The sequence below is a fragment of the Sander vitreus genome, chromosome 21, assembly GCF_031162955.1.
Source record: "Sander vitreus isolate 19-12246 chromosome 21, sanVit1, whole genome shotgun sequence".
Taxonomy (NCBI): Eukaryota; Metazoa; Chordata; class Actinopteri; order Perciformes; family Percidae; genus Sander; species Sander vitreus.
In genome coordinates, this window is record NC_135875.1 from 3,944,357 (window position 1) to 3,962,769 (window position 18,413).

General features: G+C 40.2%; 2 protein-coding genes across 9 annotated transcripts in view; one reads left to right on the forward strand and one right to left on the reverse strand.

Annotated features, from left to right (window-relative positions):
* The window catches only part of LOC144536639 (KAT8 regulatory NSL complex subunit 1-like), a 35,898-nt gene extending 26,466 nt beyond the window's left edge, over positions 1-9,432 (forward strand). For 2 of the 3 annotated variants that reach the window (XM_078279877.1, XM_078279876.1), the window contains 9 exons: positions 769-934; positions 1,479-1,634; positions 2,497-2,715; positions 3,368-3,510; positions 4,248-4,375; positions 4,516-4,573; positions 5,460-5,572; positions 6,990-7,242; positions 8,768-9,432. In XM_078279877.1, the coding sequence (XP_078136003.1) occupies positions 769-934; positions 1,479-1,634; positions 2,497-2,715; positions 3,368-3,510; positions 4,248-4,375; positions 4,516-4,573; positions 5,460-5,572; positions 6,990-7,242; positions 8,768-8,980 (1,449 nt within the window). In that variant the 3' untranslated portion in view covers positions 8,981-9,432. The remainder of the gene's footprint in view (positions 1-768; positions 935-1,478; positions 1,635-2,496; positions 2,716-3,367; positions 3,511-4,247; positions 4,376-4,515; positions 4,574-5,459; positions 5,573-6,989; positions 7,243-8,767) is intronic. The other variant, XM_078279879.1, reaches the window with a different exon arrangement.
* Positions 9,433-10,596: 1,164 nt separating this feature from the next.
* Positions 10,597-18,413, reverse strand: part of LOC144536640 (uncharacterized) — a 43,503-nt gene continuing 35,686 nt past the window's right edge. For 5 of the 6 annotated variants that reach the window (XM_078279881.1, XM_078279883.1, XM_078279884.1 and 2 more), the window contains 3 exons: positions 18,258-18,364; positions 16,218-16,368; positions 13,623-13,713 (listed from right to left, as the gene is read on the reverse strand). In XM_078279881.1, the coding sequence (XP_078136007.1) occupies positions 13,709-13,713; positions 16,218-16,368; positions 18,258-18,364 (263 nt within the window). In that variant the 3' untranslated portion in view covers positions 13,623-13,708. Of the gene's footprint in view, positions 13,714-16,217; positions 16,369-18,257; positions 18,365-18,413 lie in introns of all 6 variants that reach the window. The other variant, XM_078279885.1, reaches the window with a different exon arrangement.

Sequence of the window (18,413 nt, forward strand, 5' to 3'; positions counted from 1 at the left end):
TGTATAAATGGGTTTGATATTAAAATGTATGGGGAAGTGCTGTGAAGGTGACCAATGTTTGGTTGCAGAGAGCGATGACGTGTGCTTTTATTCTTGTGCGTTTTAGGCTACACTAACCGTTTAGTACCTTGGTTTGTAGCCTTGTAGCTGAGTAAACAAGAGACGGCTGACTGTATGAAAAACTAGGGCAAACAACAAAGAAGGGAAATAACCCTTGTGACGACTCAAAAGTTTTGGTTGAGAATAAATAAAGACATGGGCTGATTGTTTGTGCTTTTCTCTCCACAACACTGTGGCTTAGGGTTCTATTTAATACAATATGCAATAAGATTTCTTAGTGACACTTTTACATTAACAGAACAAGTAGAAGTGTAATATGCACTCCCATTTTCCCACTGTTATACTGTTAATGTATAGTTTCAGGACAGGAAGTATACTTCTGCCAGTATTGTTTCTGTTTTCTCTTTTTTTTTTATATATATACAAGTCTGTGATTCAGTACCAAGTACAACTAATATTAGCAACCTTTTCTGTAAAATGCAATTACTCTGTCCCCATGCACGCCAGCGGCTTCAAAGTTGGAAATGTTTTCTTTGGTGACTCACTTGACTCCTGTGGTGCAATAAGTTGCAGAAAATGTTATTCACTGGGTAATATGTACTTTTACAGATGATATATGTTGAAGAAGATGTTAGTGTTGACTCTGAATTATGAATATTCACAGTTGAGCTTTACATGATTTGCAACATGATTTTCGGTCCACCGCAGGCCCAGAGAAGCAGCTGTGTCCAGTGTAACTGCAGGGTAAACCCCAGCTGTGTGATGTGTGGTGGCTGGCCCACCCCCAGAGAGGACCCTCAGTATGAGTTGCCCAACCTGGAGCGCCTGTCGAGACTGGATCCTGGCGTCCACCCCATCCTCTCCTTTCCTGACGGTCAGTGTCGGGTTCCTCGCTCTAAGGAATTTACGCAGTCATTACCTACTTTGCAACAACAGTGGAAGACAAACAGGAAGTGACAGTGACTTCTCGCCAGGAATTTCTTAAAGAACAATTTCAGTACATTTAGATGATTTTCTGTAATGGGTGTCATATTTCTTTGAGTAAGTGCTATATTCTCAGTGCCTGGAGCCTGTTACCATTACAGATGGTTTCATAACCAACATAAGAATATTGTCTTCCCTTTGTAACTCTGGATTCACACTAATCAATCTTTCTAATTTTTAAGGAATGTCTTGCGTTTTATTCCAAATGCATCACACCGATAAATAATTAAGAGAAAGTTGTGTTTACATCCGCAACACAACACTGGATTTGGCATAAGCTCATATAGTAGATTCCCTGTGGCTAAATATACATTTTGCATGCCATTGTGAATTGCTAATGTTGAACTACAGATGGCAAATCTGAAGTATCCACTGAACACTCTCATTCAGTTCATTTTTAAGACTTAACCTCTCTTTGTTTACTTCGTCCTCAGACGTTTGTATAGGCCTTCGTCTGCAGCAGGTGATGAAGAGCCAGTGGCAGACAAAGTCGCTGGAGAGGAGCAAACCACTGAAGAAGCTCTCCCTCAAACACAAGCTGTCGTCGTCCAAAGAGAAGCACAAGTTCACCAACTCACTTATGGCAGTCAGTAAGTACAAATGCTGTTGAGACACAGGAAGAGAGTTTGTAAAGCCCTTTAACAAACAGACACACGTTTACACTTAAATGTCTGAAATTACCTGAATATAATACTTATATGAGATACAATATGGAGACCTAAACTGTTCTATACTCAAAATAAACGTGAGAGATATATATTTTGCCATGCAATTGTGAAATACGCCAATAAATTCTCAAAACACAGCATGTTATGATGAAATGTTTTTTCATCCTGCTTTCTTTTCACAGTAACAGAGTTTATTGCAGGTTGTTTTTATTTAATTCCAGCTGTTTTTGATTTCACATTGGCATTTTTCCCAGTAACCATCGTTCACTATGCCACAGGGCAGAGGCATGTGTTGCCCAACTCTAGTAGTAGCAGCCTATGTTCTTACAGGTCTACAGTAGAGCTTCAAAGATGAATGGATTAGTTGTCAACTAATAAATTAATCAGCAACTATTTTGATAATTGATTAATCGGTTTGAGTCATTTTTTATTTAAAAAAGTAAAGATTCTCTAATTCCAGCTTGTTAAATGTGAATATTGTTCTAGTCTCTTCTCTCCTCTGTGACAGTAAACTGAATATCTTTGAGTTGGGGACAAAACAAGACATTTGAGGACGTCACCTTAGGCTTTGGGAAACACTGATCCACATTTTTCACCTTGTTCTGACATTTTAGAGACCAAACAACTAATTTATTACCGGTAATCTAGAAAATAATCGACAATAAAAATCAACAACGAAAATAATCCTTAGTTTGTTGCAACCCTAGCCTACAGTAGCTTTCATTGTTTTACATTGTTGCTCTGAAAACGTCCCCGTCTAATGATGATGTGTGACTGGTTCCTGGTGTTGCAGGACTGAGCCACTATAAGAACCGTGCTGAGAAGCAGAGGACAGCGGACAGCAGTGTGGGCAGCAGCAGTGCTGTCCTGAACACAGCCAGGCTTGAGGGCCAGGCTGTGTGCAAGCTCGAGCGGCTGCAGGGCCTCTCCACACCTTTAGGGCCCTACGACAAGAACTACAGCCGCAAGAGATTACGAGAGCACTCGCTGGACAGGACTGACAGTGAGTCTTTACTGAATGAAGCCCTGGTCATGGGCTTGGTAGTTTATCGTATCGCATTAAAGGTGCCCAGCCACACAAAACCGTTTTTACTTGCATTTTTTGAAATATGTTAGGTCCATATGTGTTTGTGTTATGTTGTGAATGTGAAAATGAACTGCTACCTCCTCTGTCAGCTCTAGCCACTGAAAAGAAATAAGCGGAGAAATCAGGTCAATTACAAAAGCTGGTCAGTCTGACGTGGTTGCCTGAGCTCATACTATTCATGTGCTCACCCAGTTGTGCTGGGTAAAGGATGCTGACAGCCAGGCTCTCATTGGCTAGCTGTTAGCCAATCAGATTCAAGCAGCTTAGCTCGTTGAATATTAATGAGAACTGGCTAGAATCGAGGAGAGTCTTCCTGCAGGCTTTCTATATCACGCTAGAATGGCTTGAAACAAGGTAACCAAGGCATTTTTTCTACAAAAAATGTTAGAGTCCATGATAGACCTTCAGACATTACCACAAAGTAATGAAATATACGTGTGACAGGGCACCTTTTAATCATTTTAAGGTCCTTTTTTAAATGTGATATTGAAGGCATCATTAAAAGCGTTTGTCGTGGCTCAGGAAGACCGAGCAGTCATCTTAAATCTGTGTGTCTCCCGTCCTCCAGCCTCCCCCAAACTTTTCCTGGACACGAGCAGCCCCTGCCCAACTCTGGCCAACATGCACTCGTCCCTCCACAGTCCCCTCACCCGCCAGCTGTCCACGTCTTCAGAGAACTCCACACCGCTGGGTCAGATCCCGGGCACACATGTAAGGACACACTGACACGACACTGGCTCAGTTTTTGTGTGCTTCTCTTATCTGATAATGAACTGGGACTTCGTTAGGTGTCAGTCAGTTTCACAAATCCAGTCTTGTCTCAGAATGACCAAACTGCAAACCTGGCAGAGCACCATGACACCCACTCTTTATTTCTTTGACTGTGGAAATCTGGTGTTTTAGGCACTAAAATGTGATTCTTATAGGAAACATGTAAGACTTGTCTATTGTAGGAGTTAAGAGTGGGGTGGCTGCTGATATCAAACTTACTAAGAAGTACTGTAAATGTCCCCTATATACACCCCAATGTCTTCAAAACACTGTTGACATAGCAAGATTATGATGAAGCGAGTGAGTAGGCAGGACAAACAAGACTGAAACGTAATTTTCTTGGTGGTTTTGTTTTATTTTTTGGGGGGTTACTAGAGCAGAAAAAGTAAGGGGAAAAAACACAGCAGGCACATTTGTTTTTAATCTTGTGTGTTAGAAATCCCCCTCCCTAGTGACTCAGCAACATGAAAACCTTTGTATTTTAAAATGGAATATGTTGCGATACGACTAGATTGACAGATACATTCTAGTATTGACTGGTAATAAATTCTAATAACATCTCTGAAGATTTTATTGTGGAAACAGCTGCAGTAATGTCATTTAAACCCTGTGGTCATATATGAGGTCATACATCCATAGTGAATCCTCACGTTAGATATTCACCCTTTGTCCCGCAGCAGCAGCAGCCCATCAAGAGGAGGCGAGGGGAAAGCTCTTTTGACATCAACAACATAGTAATCCCCATGTCTGTGGCGGCCACCACCCGGGTGGAGAAGCTGCAGTACAAAGAGATTCTCACACCCAGGTAAATACCCGCGTGATGTTTTGAAACCGTCCAGTAAGCGTCTGGTTGGTTTCCTTTTCCAGGGCAGTTATATTCTTCCCTTAGTGAGTTGTTGTGGCTGCTGGCTTTCTGTCCTGACATTTCATTTTCTGTTTTCACAGGTGGCGATCAGTCGACATCTTCTCTCAGCCCATAACTGAAGAGGAAGATGAACGGGAGGTAAGTGTTGACTTCTGTGTCCCAAGTGATAATTATTTATCAGGGAATCCTTCATTAGGAGCCACATATCTATTCCAATTATCCATATAACTCGCTTTAAAATGTCCAGATGCTTGCTGAGAGATAATATACTGTATGGCAGTGAGTGAACAGTGACACCTGGTGGTTAAATCTCCAACCCTTTCAGGGTTACATCTCTAAAGTGGAATCAGTTCACTAGATCAATAAGGAATGAACATAATCATAAATTGCAGCACCTATTTAGTTAGGTTATTAAGATTAATTATTTTATATTGATAGTAAAATTAAGATTAATCGTGAATAGGTAAAATACCCATCACAATTTTTCGCTGCCCACGTTGACATCTTCAGGTTTTTCTGTGTGTGTGACCAAAACCCAAAAATATTCAGTCACTGATATATATTTTATACTTTGGCTGATGTAACTGAAATAAAAATAAATTTCACATTATGTTGTATTAAAATGTCTTGAAAAGCCATAAGTTGAACTTGGTGAGTTTTGCAGAAACCCTGCCAGGTACAACCCAGGAACATTTGTCATTTTAACTTTAAAAGGATTAATCGGTTAGCAAAATTGTGGCCATTAATTTTCTCAGAACAGAAAAATACTTTACTACAAAAATACTTACATAAGACAGGTGTGTAGGAGAGGGACGAGTAGGTCAAAAGTTGGAAAGAAACTCCTGCACACTGTCTAACTTGCAAATGTACATTTATTAGCTGGCAATGTTTCGGTAATAGACCTTGCCTGATGAAGGTACAAGTTGCAAGTTTTCTGTCAATTGATTGATAGACTTAATGTTTTCAGTTCTAAACTGAAGTAAGCACGCTTTCAGGGTCCTGATGGTATGTTGTGTGTCTGCAGGTGGAGGACCTGACAGACGCAGCCTTCACTCAGCTCCATCAGCCCCACGAGGACCAGGAGCGTTCCCGCTGGACTTGGATGGCTCTGGCTCCTGCCAAGAGGAGGGGCAGCAGGTCACTACCATCACCATAACGTACACCATCATTTATAGGGCTGCACAATATGAGGAAAAAAATGCGATGTGCGATAACGTTGTTGAATATCGCGATAACGATATTACTTGTGATAAATAACGGATATTAATGTCTGCTCAGTTCTGCATTTCTGCTGCTTTCAGTATTCTGCTAAAATACAACAAACTGCTTGTTGAACTTAAAACAAACAAAAGGAAATCATTACCAACCTTCTTTTATTAAACAAACTGAACATTAGGGTTGGGTACTGAAACCCGGTGCTAATACGGCACCGGTGCCTAAACGAGCGGTATCTACCGGACCGAATTGCAACGCAGATTATGGTGCCTCATTTTGGTATAGGGCTGGGCTATATGGAGAAAATCAAATATTGCGATATTTTTGACCAAATACCTCGATATCGATACTGCAACAATATTGTAGTGTTGACTATTGGTGCTTTCACAAAATATTTACACAATGAGATTTTTGATAAAAATCATCAGTAATGTGGATATAATGACTAAGTGGGTAAAGGCAAATAATAGAACAGTTACAACAGTCTGGTCTGGTGAAAATGACATCACTTTACTGTAATGCAGCCTTTAAAACCAGGAAAAGACAACACTTATGCCATATTACGATATCCAAAATCTAAGACAATATCTACTTTCATATCACTATATCAATATAATATCGATATATTGCCCAGCTCTATTTCGGTGCCAATTAAATGCCTTTTGCGCTGCTCTCTGATGCTCTGAAACAGACGTTTGAGGCAACAGGAGCGTCGCTGCATATGACGCTAGTTAACACTTCACTTGACAGCAGGTAACGTTAGCCTACCGTAAGCTAGCAGCTGGAATAAACACGGTTAAAATGCTGACAGCTAAACGGTGTAAAGGGTGACTGTATTTCACTGTAGAGGATTTCAACAGCGGGACGTTAAGCAGTGTGCAGCTGCCGTTGTCGGAAAAACACAGACGGTGCGTTCACTTGAAACTAGTCAGCCTTGTGGTGCATTCAAAGTTATTGTAAAATACCCTATTCCCCTATTTTTTTAAGTATCGGTTCAGGCACCAGCACTGGCACAGTTTTAAAAGTATTGTTTTAGCACCGGTATCAGAAAAAAAAAAGATACCCAACCCTACTGAACATTGAGTTGAATATAAAAGGCACCACTTAAAAAGACAGTTTCTTTTTAAAGTGTAATTTTCTACTGATGTTTTTATTTCAACTAACACAAAAAATGTGTATTGCGATATGTTGCAGCCTTTGCTTGTTGCGCCAGTTGATATTGCGATGGCGATTTAAAAAAAATAAAAAGTAAAACAAATATTACAATATATTGTGCAGCCCTAGTCACGTACTAGTCTGTAGACTGAAGGTGTGACGTGATCTGTGTCTTGTCCCTCAGGTCGTACAAATCTGTGGACGGGCGCACCACGCCGCTGCTGTGCGGGACCAACCCTCCCACCCCCCAGCCTGCATCCCCAGACCCCGGCCACTGCCCCATGCTCCACGACTACAGCCACGTGCCATCGCCCATGAGTCCAGCCAGCCCCGACACCACCTCCAACCCCCACACACCCTGCTCCAGGGACTCCCATCGGCTGCTGTCCAGTGAGGACACGCGCTGCTCCACCCCAGACTTCACCTTTGAAGAAAGGGTACGTTCTCGGATCGCTCAAAGCTCATTCAGCAGGGATAAAAAATCAGCTCGCTCTCAGAAGTGCTTCCAAATGATCCTATCCCTAAGAATAGTTTGGTTTTGACAAAAAAAGGTTCCTCTTTTGATGCCAATACTGCGCAAATAAAGTTTTCTTTTCACGTGAGATTTAAGTCACGGGTGAAAGCAAAATATACAAAATATATTCGAACAATAGAAATCTGTGCTGGATTCAAATCACTAAAATAAGCGTCTCAGTAGTTCGACCTCCTCAGCAGTAGCGAGGCCTTTAACACGATGCAAATAACTTCTGAAAGAACAGTTTGTGCACCACTGAACACATGTTGGTTATTATAGTCTACACTCTTTTAGCAGTCAAGTTCTTCATGTAATTGACTTCTTTAGCGCTTATGTACACTTAAATGCCTGCAAGTCCCCAATAAACTCACAGCTGCTAGAATTTAGTCCCTCAAAATCATGTTGCAACACAAGTTTGTTGTACCTATTTTATGTTATGTAGGGAGGCTTTGCTAGCTGAGGCAGGAAATGAATACATTTGGTCAGTCCAACGATGTTAAAACAAAGATTGTAAATCCCTCTGAGACTAATTTGAGATTTTAGGCTACAAAAATAAAACTTGACTTTCACATGAAGGAGCAGAGGCTAATATCCTGACTGTTAAGGTGCTTCTGGACAGCATGTGGTTGGTAAAAGCCTCCGCGGCCGGTGCAGCGTTTTGTTTTTCTGGGTCAAAATTTAAAATTTTTTTTTTTTATGTTTTGGTCGTCTTTTTCGACCCTTTTGTCACATTTCCTGACTTTCCGATATTTTTTGTCAATTTTCCTGCGTTTAAAAAAAAAAATGTTTTAGAAGTTTTTTTTGGGTCACTTTTTTCAACGTTCTTTTATTAAAACTAATTTGAATAAAGCAACCAAATTCGTAGTGAACTGATCATCTTTTTTAAATTGTGAAGAGCGTTGGGACTATCCACGTTAATTAGCTTGAAAGAAACCCACATTTCTGATATAGAAACTTTGGAAATGGGTCAAATTTGACCCGGGGACAACAGGAGGGTTGAAATCGGAGGCAGCTCCTGGCTACCAGCCTGTACACCCCAGGCTGCTGCTGTCCATCTTGTTTAATGTCATCACTCCACTAAAGAGCAGGTTGTAGCTTAAAGTAGAGCGATGGTTAAGAATATGACACTATTAATATGGCAGGTTTTGTATCATAAACATTATTTATTGTTCCAGATTACTGGATAATCAGACTTTTGTCTGCTCATGTTTCTTGTACCCAGTCAAATCTGATCAAGTTCTTGAGTGTTTAACTCATAAGAAAAATCTTTTCAGACTTAAATATCATTGTTAGCATTGGAACATTCATTAGCCATTTGCACCCTGATTGTTAGTCATTGTTATATCAAAAATAACTGGCTGTTTAGTCATGAATGTATAGAAATACTGCAGATTTGAAGCCATGTTTTTAGGATCTCTTTTTAATGAGCGTTGTCTGATGTTTGGCAGACGGTAGCGCCGTGGGAACGCCGCAGCTTCCCTTTGCCGGAGGACCCGGCCCCGGAGCCAGAGCCGGAGGACGACCACCACATCAGGCCCAGAATGCGCAGCATCTCAGGGTGCCGAACGACGGCCTATGGCCGGCTGGACTCGGACGACATGGAGCTGCCTTGTGACGACGACGGCGGCCCCAAACACAAGGCCTCCGCCACCCACCGATGAATGACTGACAGGCTGAGGTCCCCCACACCCCCCCTCCCCCCACAGCTCCTCTCTGGCATTAACAAGCAGAACCTTAAAGCAGAATAAGATATTAAATGGGTTCCTGTTGTTTGATATTCAAACATCAGTCTAATAAATTTCACAGTTTTTAGTGAACATTATGGAGATAGAAGCCTTTCCCTACACTTGTTTTTGTCACAGGAAAAAAAAGGATAAATGTAAAAAAACAAAAAAAGTATAAAACAACACGTTACAAAAAATGTTTTCTGTAGTAGGCTAAACAATGTACATGGGGGGGGCTTAGTGGTGTTTCATATGTCGCGTGTACACTCGTAGCGCACTATGTAGCGGACTCCTCAAAATATGGCCAAAGGGTGTTTTCTATTGACTAGTTTGCTTGTAATTCCCATGTACATTTTTAGTGGAGTGACAAATTACAAAATCCCCCACCTTCCTCATCCAAATAAACAGGTACATTTGAGATGTGGTTCCCTTCTTCTTCCTCTAGAGGTCGCCTGAAATCACCAGAGCACTTCTCCAACTGCCAAGTCTAGTTTTATTGGTTTGCTTTTCTTTCTTTGTCTGTTGGGGTTTTTTTTTCCCATTCCTGACATGTTTTTATTTGTATCTGTTCTGTCTGTTTTTGTGTAACACATTCTTTGTGTTTTTTTTGAATAGTAAATCATTCCTTTACAGTCTCTTTCAGAGAGAGTGTCCAGCTCCTGTCTTCTTCTTACTGGGGTGTTTTTTATTTGAGCACTTGCCCTACAGAAAAAGCGCTGCTGCATGCTGAAAACCATGCTAATGTAAGTCTTATCACAACAGCACACAGCAAGGTTTCCACTTATTAAAAAACAAATCGGGGGGGTAGTAACGGGAGAGTGTACCATCTGCTAGTTTCACTCTTTGCGTACGGTCGTTGCTGTAGTAGAAACGTTAAACTGTGGCAAAATAAAGACATAACACAATACCCCCCCCCCCCCTCTTTTTTCCAGTTCAGCTTGACAAGTTTTTCTCTTGCAAACATTTCAAATGTAGCAGCTCTCAGCTAGAAGCCACCCCAAGCTCAGGTTTTTCAATTTAAGGGAATATTTTCTGCTGTTAAATAGTTTCACTCAGATCAGATCTACTCTTGTTCATGGATGGATGGATTTTGTTTTTTGCCACCCCACCAATGTCATAACCACACTCTTCTCTCCCTTCCCCCCAAGTAACTAATTGCTATGCAAAAAAAAACTATGGTTGTTTTCATTTTACACCTTCTTATGCCACAGCCATTCAATCACTGTTTTTTCTTTTGTAGTTTAAGCAAGATGTCAATGTACCTGTTCGATTGTTGCAGCAGTTAACCTAATCAAAAAAGCAGAATTGTTTTCTTTTTGTAAATAGTACCATTAAAACATTTATGTTTAACTTGGCGTTATTGTCCTGGCCTCAAGTCCTTCATCAGTGTAAAACCCATCTGAAATCATTCATTGTTGGACAATAGTCACTCTTTAAGTGATCTTTTTGGGCACACTTTGTGTGTGTGTGTGTGTGTGTGTGTGTGTGTGTGTGTGGGGTAAGTGGGGAGTGATTTCCGACGGCACTTGGTGTTGCAATCGTTCACGACGACGGTGACTTCATAGCATTTATTTTCAAATACACATATACAGCAACAAGAATCATCATAAACCAGTTATTGATAAAATGCACAATAATGAGAACAATCACATTTCCACAAACTGCACAGCGTCAGAAAAGAAAGGTGATGAGTTTAGTTACTGCAGAAAACCTCTCGTGGCACGAGAGGACTCACCAAAAGCACATTACCGCACACACAGTGGGAGCAACTCCCCCCCCCCCTCAGCACAAATGTCTGTCCTGCACACTGAGATGAATGTGGTCTAGTTTGAGAAAAAAAGAACCAAGAATTTAGCATGCAGATAATGTTGCAAAGCACACCCTTAAGTCCTACCTGTTAAATACACACAGTTGGGAGCAAAGTGTTTGAGTCTTTGACTTTTTAGTCCTAGGTCGGAACGGATTTCCAAATCCAGAGAAAGCGTTCATAAAACAGGATATATGGAGAGAGACCACTTTGTGAAAGGGGAGGCAACAAGCAGACTCATACATGAGGTGCATGCAAGAAGTTGTTTCGCTTAATATTAATGCGAGTAATAGTGATGAATCACCGGGAATATTGGTCAACATTAGGGCGTTTTTTTTTTAGCACATTTTTAAGGGAACATTGTTCTCGTTACAAATTAAGGGGAAAAAAGCTGGTTGCATTCATTTCAAAATACAAGATTAGTACAAAGTAAATGGTTGAATAAATCCCTCCGACAGCCCTGTTCAATTGTATTTATAGTATCAAATCATAACAAGAGTTCTCAGGACACTACAGAGAGAGTAGATCTAGACCACACTCTATAATTTACAAAGACCCAACAATTCCAGTAATAGTTAACTTTTATAACTTTTTTATAAGCGTTTTCCTGTGGTTCCCACTCCGAGGGTCGAGACCCCCACTAGGGGACGCAAAATAATCTCGAGAGGGTCATGAGATGATTAACAGAATAGGGAAGCAGAAAAGAAAAAAAAAAACACGGACAAAATCCTGTTAAGTTTTGCGTATATTTTCCTCTAATCTTTGCTTTTGAGCTTGTGAATTAACTGCTAATTCATCTTCTTTACAAACGGGGTTTGGAAGTGTTTGAACCTGGCTGCAGGGATTTTCTCCCGTTAGTGCGATCAAATTAAACCAAACCGAAAACCACATGCGGTTGTGATATTCAGGTATTTGCATACTTTTGCTTAGCGGAGAACTGGAGTATTTTATCACTGAAGATCAAAGCAACCAGCTGAGAGTTCCATCGTGTTGAATCCTGTGTTCAGTGCTCAGATACAGATGTGATGATTAAACTGCCCGAGCAGATGAACTCATCGCTGTACAGTTTTCCCTCCTCTCCACTTGGCCCAATCAACCCATCATCGTCATCCATCCATTGCTATATTCATTCTGGTTGAGTACATTTTCAAACACTTTTTTTTTTTTTTTTTGTTGTAAACCGTTAAAGTGAGACCATGTAACGCTTGAGAGAGGAACTAATAAATGAAAAGTCTAATTTATAAGCGGCACCTTCACACAGCCTGCGACAGCCTAAGCTAAATTATAAATAGCTTAGCATTTTAGCTAAATTATAAATAGCTTAGCATTTTAGCTAAATTATAAATAGCTTAGCATTTAGCACTGATCATTTTCAATTTAACAGACGTTACGTAGTCTCGCTTTAAGAATACTTTCCAATAACTGTGATGAACATTATTCTACCTACCTTTTATGTGCATATAGCAGTTTAAATACTGTAATCAATGACTGACTAGTCCTCTTAAAGGCATAGTTCAGATATTTTGAAGTGGGGTTGTATGAGCTACTTATCCACAGAGTATTACCTACAATGTCAGTTTAAGTGTACACTATATTTAGAGTATTTTCACACTTAAACTGATTTTTATAGCTTCTGCGTCGGTACTCCTGTCTGCTTCTCCAAACTGGAGGCGTGTCGACCGTCGTCTACTGTAGCTAACACTGACTCTGGAGAAGTAGCTCATATAACCACACTTCAAAACATCTGAACTGTGTCTTTAATAATTTGGCCATGAAAGTTACACTTTAAATGCCTTAAGGTTTCCTCCTCAAGCTTTAGCGCATTTACAACAGAGCAGTAACAAAAAGTAAAATAACACTGACAGTAGCAGGCACAATACAAATGTTTCTTCATATCAAATACATGTCATATATCCACAGAATACGATTATAAAACTGTGCCCAACACAAACCAAAGGTTTCTACTCTAGCCGTTCCGTTTTTTTTATTTCTTTTTATCCAGGTTACACCCCTGTCGTGTCGGGACTACACAAAGCAAAGACAGCACTCTGAGGTCTGAAAGCATTTTTTTTTTTTCTGCCATGACGAAAGAAAAACGTGCTACTTTTCTTTTTAAACAGTTTTCCTCCGACACCCCTCACCATACCCTGTTAACTGTTCCTTCTGCTTTAGCACAAGCTGGACCCCAGCAGCCTGCCTCCATTTCTTCCAAGTTTTATCAAAAGAAATATAAGGGGACACCCGTCAAAGGGGACTTGTACATTAAAAACATAACTTTCTAAAGGGTTTACAGTCAATGTGACAGGAAACCAAGTGTTAAATGACGTCAGATTCACCAGGATATGTATGAAGATAAGCTCCTCAGATTCACAGGGAGAGTTATGCTCTGCTTGGGTGTTTTAACTCTTAAAGGGAGACTTACAAAAGGTAGAAATAGCAAATAAAGAGACCCACAGAGAGAAATGGCATACATGTTGGCCTTATCTGTATTTTTTTTCTGTCTACAAGTAATGCCTCAAGAACAGTTTCAAAGGTTAGTGAAGGATAAACAGTGATGGGTAGCTAAAAAAGTCCTGTGCCGATAACGAGGAAGGCATTACAACTCCTCTACGTGGTCGTGTGGTTGAGGTGGAGGAAGTGAAGGAAGTGCATGTGGGGGGTGCATTCACAAGCCTTGTTTGGCCAGAGAGGCGGACACCTGGTCAGCCAGTGTGGAGAGCTGCGGAGAGTCGGCCATGTTGATGCTGCCGGAGGAGGACACGGTGCTGAGCTGGTGGGGGGAGTCTTCCAAAGAGATGATCTCAGCGCCGTGGTCAGTGCGGGCCTTGGCCACCTCACGGAAGTTTAGTTTGTGGCTCTCAATCTGCGGGCAGATCACAAGGAAAGGTCAAACATGCTGCCTGGATGATCTGCAGTTTCAGGTGTTGTAGAGCGCCCTCTGGTGGGCAACAATGTGCACAAAAATGTGCTGGATGATGCACTCCACGTGATCACAGCTGCTGGATTACAAAATGTCCCCAACACTATTTCCTCACATGTACCTTTAAAGTTTACTATGACTTTATGACATTTTTATGACATACGACGACGTTTTATGACTTTAAGCAATGATGTGTAACAAATGTACATTAATAAAGGTTTCACTGTTCAATGTGAGTTCTGTTATTATTTCTTATCAAAAGTTGTGACGGACACTTTGTTTTTCGACATACTATATTATGACTTTTTATGACTTTTTTAGACAAGCTATACTATGACCTACAGTGGTGCTCATAAGTTTACACACCCATGCTAAAGTTGACTAAAAAGAGGAATAAAAAAATCATCTTTTGGAAATTGATCTTAATGCCTTAATTAAAAAAATTAGGAAAAATCCAACCTTTAAGGACACCAATTTTCTTTGTGAATGAATAATGTATCATAAATAAATAAATGTTCTTCCTTAAAATACAGGGGGCATAAGTCAGTACACCCCTGTGTTAAATCCCCATAGAGGCAGGCAGACTTTTATTTTGAAAGGCCAGTTATTTCATGGATCCAGGATACTATGCATCCTGATAAAGTCCCCTTGGCCTTTGGAATTAAAATAGCCCCCCATCATCATCACATACCCTTCACCATAACCCCCCCATCATCACATACTCTTCACCATACCTAGAGACTGGCATGGTTTAATTTCAGTTAGCCTAATAGCTGGTTTGATTTGCATTGAGAGATGATTTTATGGAAAGTACCCCATGCCAATCTCTAGGTTATGAGTTTTTTCGACATCTAGCTATACTATGACTTTTTTTCGACATACTATTGTGAGGAAATAATTAAAGTTGACATGCTAATGTGCCTAAATACCAAAATGACATTACTGAGGGGTTACATGTTTATATGAACTGTGGAATAAATATAGAAGTGCAATTGCAAGTCTTCATTTCAATATGTGTGTATAAGCTTCATTAGATAATCAATGGTGCTCTTTGCAATATGTGTGTAATCATTGCCCTCCCTGTTAATACATGATGAGCTGGTATAGACAGGTTACATCAGTATGGGACAGTGGAAAAGTACAAAAGGCCTAAAAACAGGATGAGAGACATAGGGTGTGAAACAACTGTTATAAGTGTGGTCATTTGAGAAGTCATGTAAGAGTTACATGAATCATAGGTACGCTCCTCCCTATGGGAGCGACTGAAGAACCATTGGACCAGGAGAGCGCTAAGAGGCGTAGACACGCCTAAGCGCCAACAATGGACCAATAGGACCTGGCCCCAGCCAGTCGAAAAAAGTCAGTCGAAAAAAGTCATAGTATATTATGTCATAAAAAAGGCATAGTATAGGATTAGAGATGGTCCGATACCATTTTTTGCTTCCCGATACCGATTCTGATACCTGAACTTGCGTATCGGCCGATACCGAGTACCGATCAGATACCAGTGTGTCATATATTTTATTATGTTTTAACAACTGTATACTACTATCCCTGTATGGATGTGATATGATTTCTATCTTTGTTGTCGGTCTGGCTCAGGTTAAACTCTTTGTGAAACATGAACGCCCCAGAACGTTCTTTTATTCTCCAGTTTGACAGTCAGTTATAACGGAAAAAGAACATAAATAAACTACTTTAACGTCGATTTTCTTTAGGGCTTTATTACGTGGTATCAGATCGGTGTATAAACTCCAGTACTTCCCGATACCGATACCAGCGTTTTAGGCAGTATCAGACATCTCAATATAGGATGTCGAAAAAAAGTCATAAAAAGTCATAGTATAGTATGTCGAAAAAAAGTCAGTCGAAAAAAGTCATAGTATAGTGTGTCAAAAAAAATCATAAAAAGTCATAGTATAGTATGTCGAAAAAAGTCATAGTATATTATTTCGAAAAAATCATAAAAAGTCTTTTAGTATGTCGAAAAAAGTCATAGTATATTATTTCGAAAAAATTATTAAAAAGTCATAGTATAGTATGTCGAAAAAAGTGGAAAAAAAGTCATAGTATATTATTTCGAAAAAAATAATAAAAAGTGATAGTAGAGTATGTCGAAAAATGTCATAGTAAAGTATGTCAAAATAAATCATAAAAAGTCATGGTAACTATAATAAACATATCAAAGACAGAATAGTATGTCAGAAAAAAGTCATAGGGGTCCTCAAAGCTTTGATGACAGAGTGCCAATTTAGGGAGCCAGCTGTTATAGCACCAGATTAATATCCATGGTTTTGGAAATGACAATCATGTATAGGTGTAACGTTCAGGTGTATGTATGTGATTATTAGATTGCCTGATTATACCCTTGAAACCTGTAAAAAGTTACAAAAATCATCGTGCTGCTGTTTCAAGCAGCAGACAACACACAGCTCGCGAGTACTTACTGGATTCCTCAATCTTTATGAGGGGGTTCGTCAAGATGGGTGTGATGGGTGCTGAAGGGACAGTCTGAGGTGACTGAGGGGGGGTGACAGCGGGGGAGGGGATTGAGGGGCTGTCTGAGGTACTCCCTTCTGCTTCCTTCCCCTTCTCCCTCTACAGATGAGCCCCAGCAGAGGGAATAAAAAGGGCATGCAACAAAAATACACGTGATGGCATCAACAGAAATCAAAAGGCAACTTAACCAAATGAAGAAACTGAAGATAATGACAACAAATCAATAACTTATGAAATGATCAAATCAGCTGGATGGAGAAGAACAAAAGAGGGAGAAAAGCACCAAACTTAGGGAAGGAAAGGATGAGAGATGAATGACTCAGCGGTGTGTTTTTTTTAGCCATTAAAATGGCTGCTTCTTTGTGTGAAACCCTTTGAAAAATGAGTGTTGATGATTTCACTTTTAAAGTCTAGGATCACGTGCTGCATATTGGGTTACAAAAAGTCTAGTTGGTAAACGCTGTAACATGACTCCAAATCAAGAATTAGCTCCTGACAAGTTTAGGTTTTTGAGTGAAATCTGGTGCAGACAAACAACGTATGTTTGGTTTCTGTAGGGGACATTTTTCTTAATCACCGACCAGCTGACTAATTAAAACTGTCACCTGGTAGAGCGTGCGCTCATATACAGAGGCTTACTCATTGATGCAGTGGCCGCGGGTTTGATTCCGACCTGCGGCCCTCTGCTGCATGTCAATCCCCCTCTCTCGCCCCTTTCGTGTCTAAAGCTGTCCTATCTTTTAAAGGCCTAAAAATGCCACACAAAAAAAAGCTGTTCATTCTATTTCCATTTCTATAAATGTATATCAATCTAGAAAATTATTATATTCTTCATCCTATGAACATTTGCCCACTCCATTCAATATTTTGTCTTGCAGCGTCTTCCTTTTAAACATTTTCACAGACATCTTTTACATATTTATTATTGCAAATTTTTTGTTTTATAGTTAAGTTTCTTAAAGGGGAACTATGCAGTGTCTTTAGCTTAATTTACCTTAACTGATTATATGACTTTTCTCGAGTTGAATGGTGGTCGTCTCGCTCCCCCCTAGCGCCTGTGAGCGGAAAATCCACCTGTTAACTTTCGGCCGGCGAGCCGGCGGCCTCAGCGGTCTCACGATGTAACTAATTGTTTCACGGCACTGCACACATACGCCCATTCAGGAACCGGCTAACAAGGTAGTGATGGAGTTTTTCACACTGTCGTCATGGCTGAGCCGGCAAAAAAGAAGCAGAAAGCTAGGAGAGCATTGTCGGAGGAACAGAGGAAGAGGAAACGTCAGACTGACCGAGAGAGGAGTCAGACACGAGTAAACATAGGAGCTGCCAAATATCTATTCTGAAGCTGTAGGGGGGGCTCTATAGAGAAACCTGCCAGCAAAAAGAGAGAAAACAGCCAAGAAATGTCCAAAACTGCATAGCGCCCCTTTAACTTGCTGCTGTTGTTTTTCTTTTCTCTTATTATGTTTATTGTGACCAAATCACTAAGTCCAATTCCTTGTATGTGGCAGTAAAGCTGATTCTGATTCAATCTTGCTTTACATAATGATGTTATTATAACAAGAACATTGTAAACATTATATAAATTGCTGCATTATAAATGCACTAATACTACACCTTTAGTTTCCTTGAAACAAATATTATTGCATACTATTTAATTTTTTATTATAATACATAATCTTCACTACAAAGACTGTTGTTTACTTGATACTTTTTCATACTATCTTAATTTTAATTACTATATATATAAATGTCTCTAAAGGACCTGTTACTCATGCTGTGTTCAGGTCATTATCAAGAGTGAAAACGTGAACAGCAAAAAATAGACAACTAAACTCTCCATCTATGCAGATAAAAAGGCCATGCAATCAGCAGATTTGGCAGGACATGATAACATGAAGAAGAGCAACAACAACAACACTAACAATGACAAAGACTTAATCTAGTGTTTTTAACATGGAGTTTGGTTGAGAGCGTGATGTTTTTACCCTTCTCTGTCCCCCTCCGGGGACGTGGCCGATGTTGTCCAGAGAGCCGATCTTAGACTGAACTTTGAACTCCAGCTTCTCATTTTTTATCTCGATGTTTCCACCACCTGATGAAAAACAGAATATATAGCAACGAAAGTCACCGGACGCCACAAT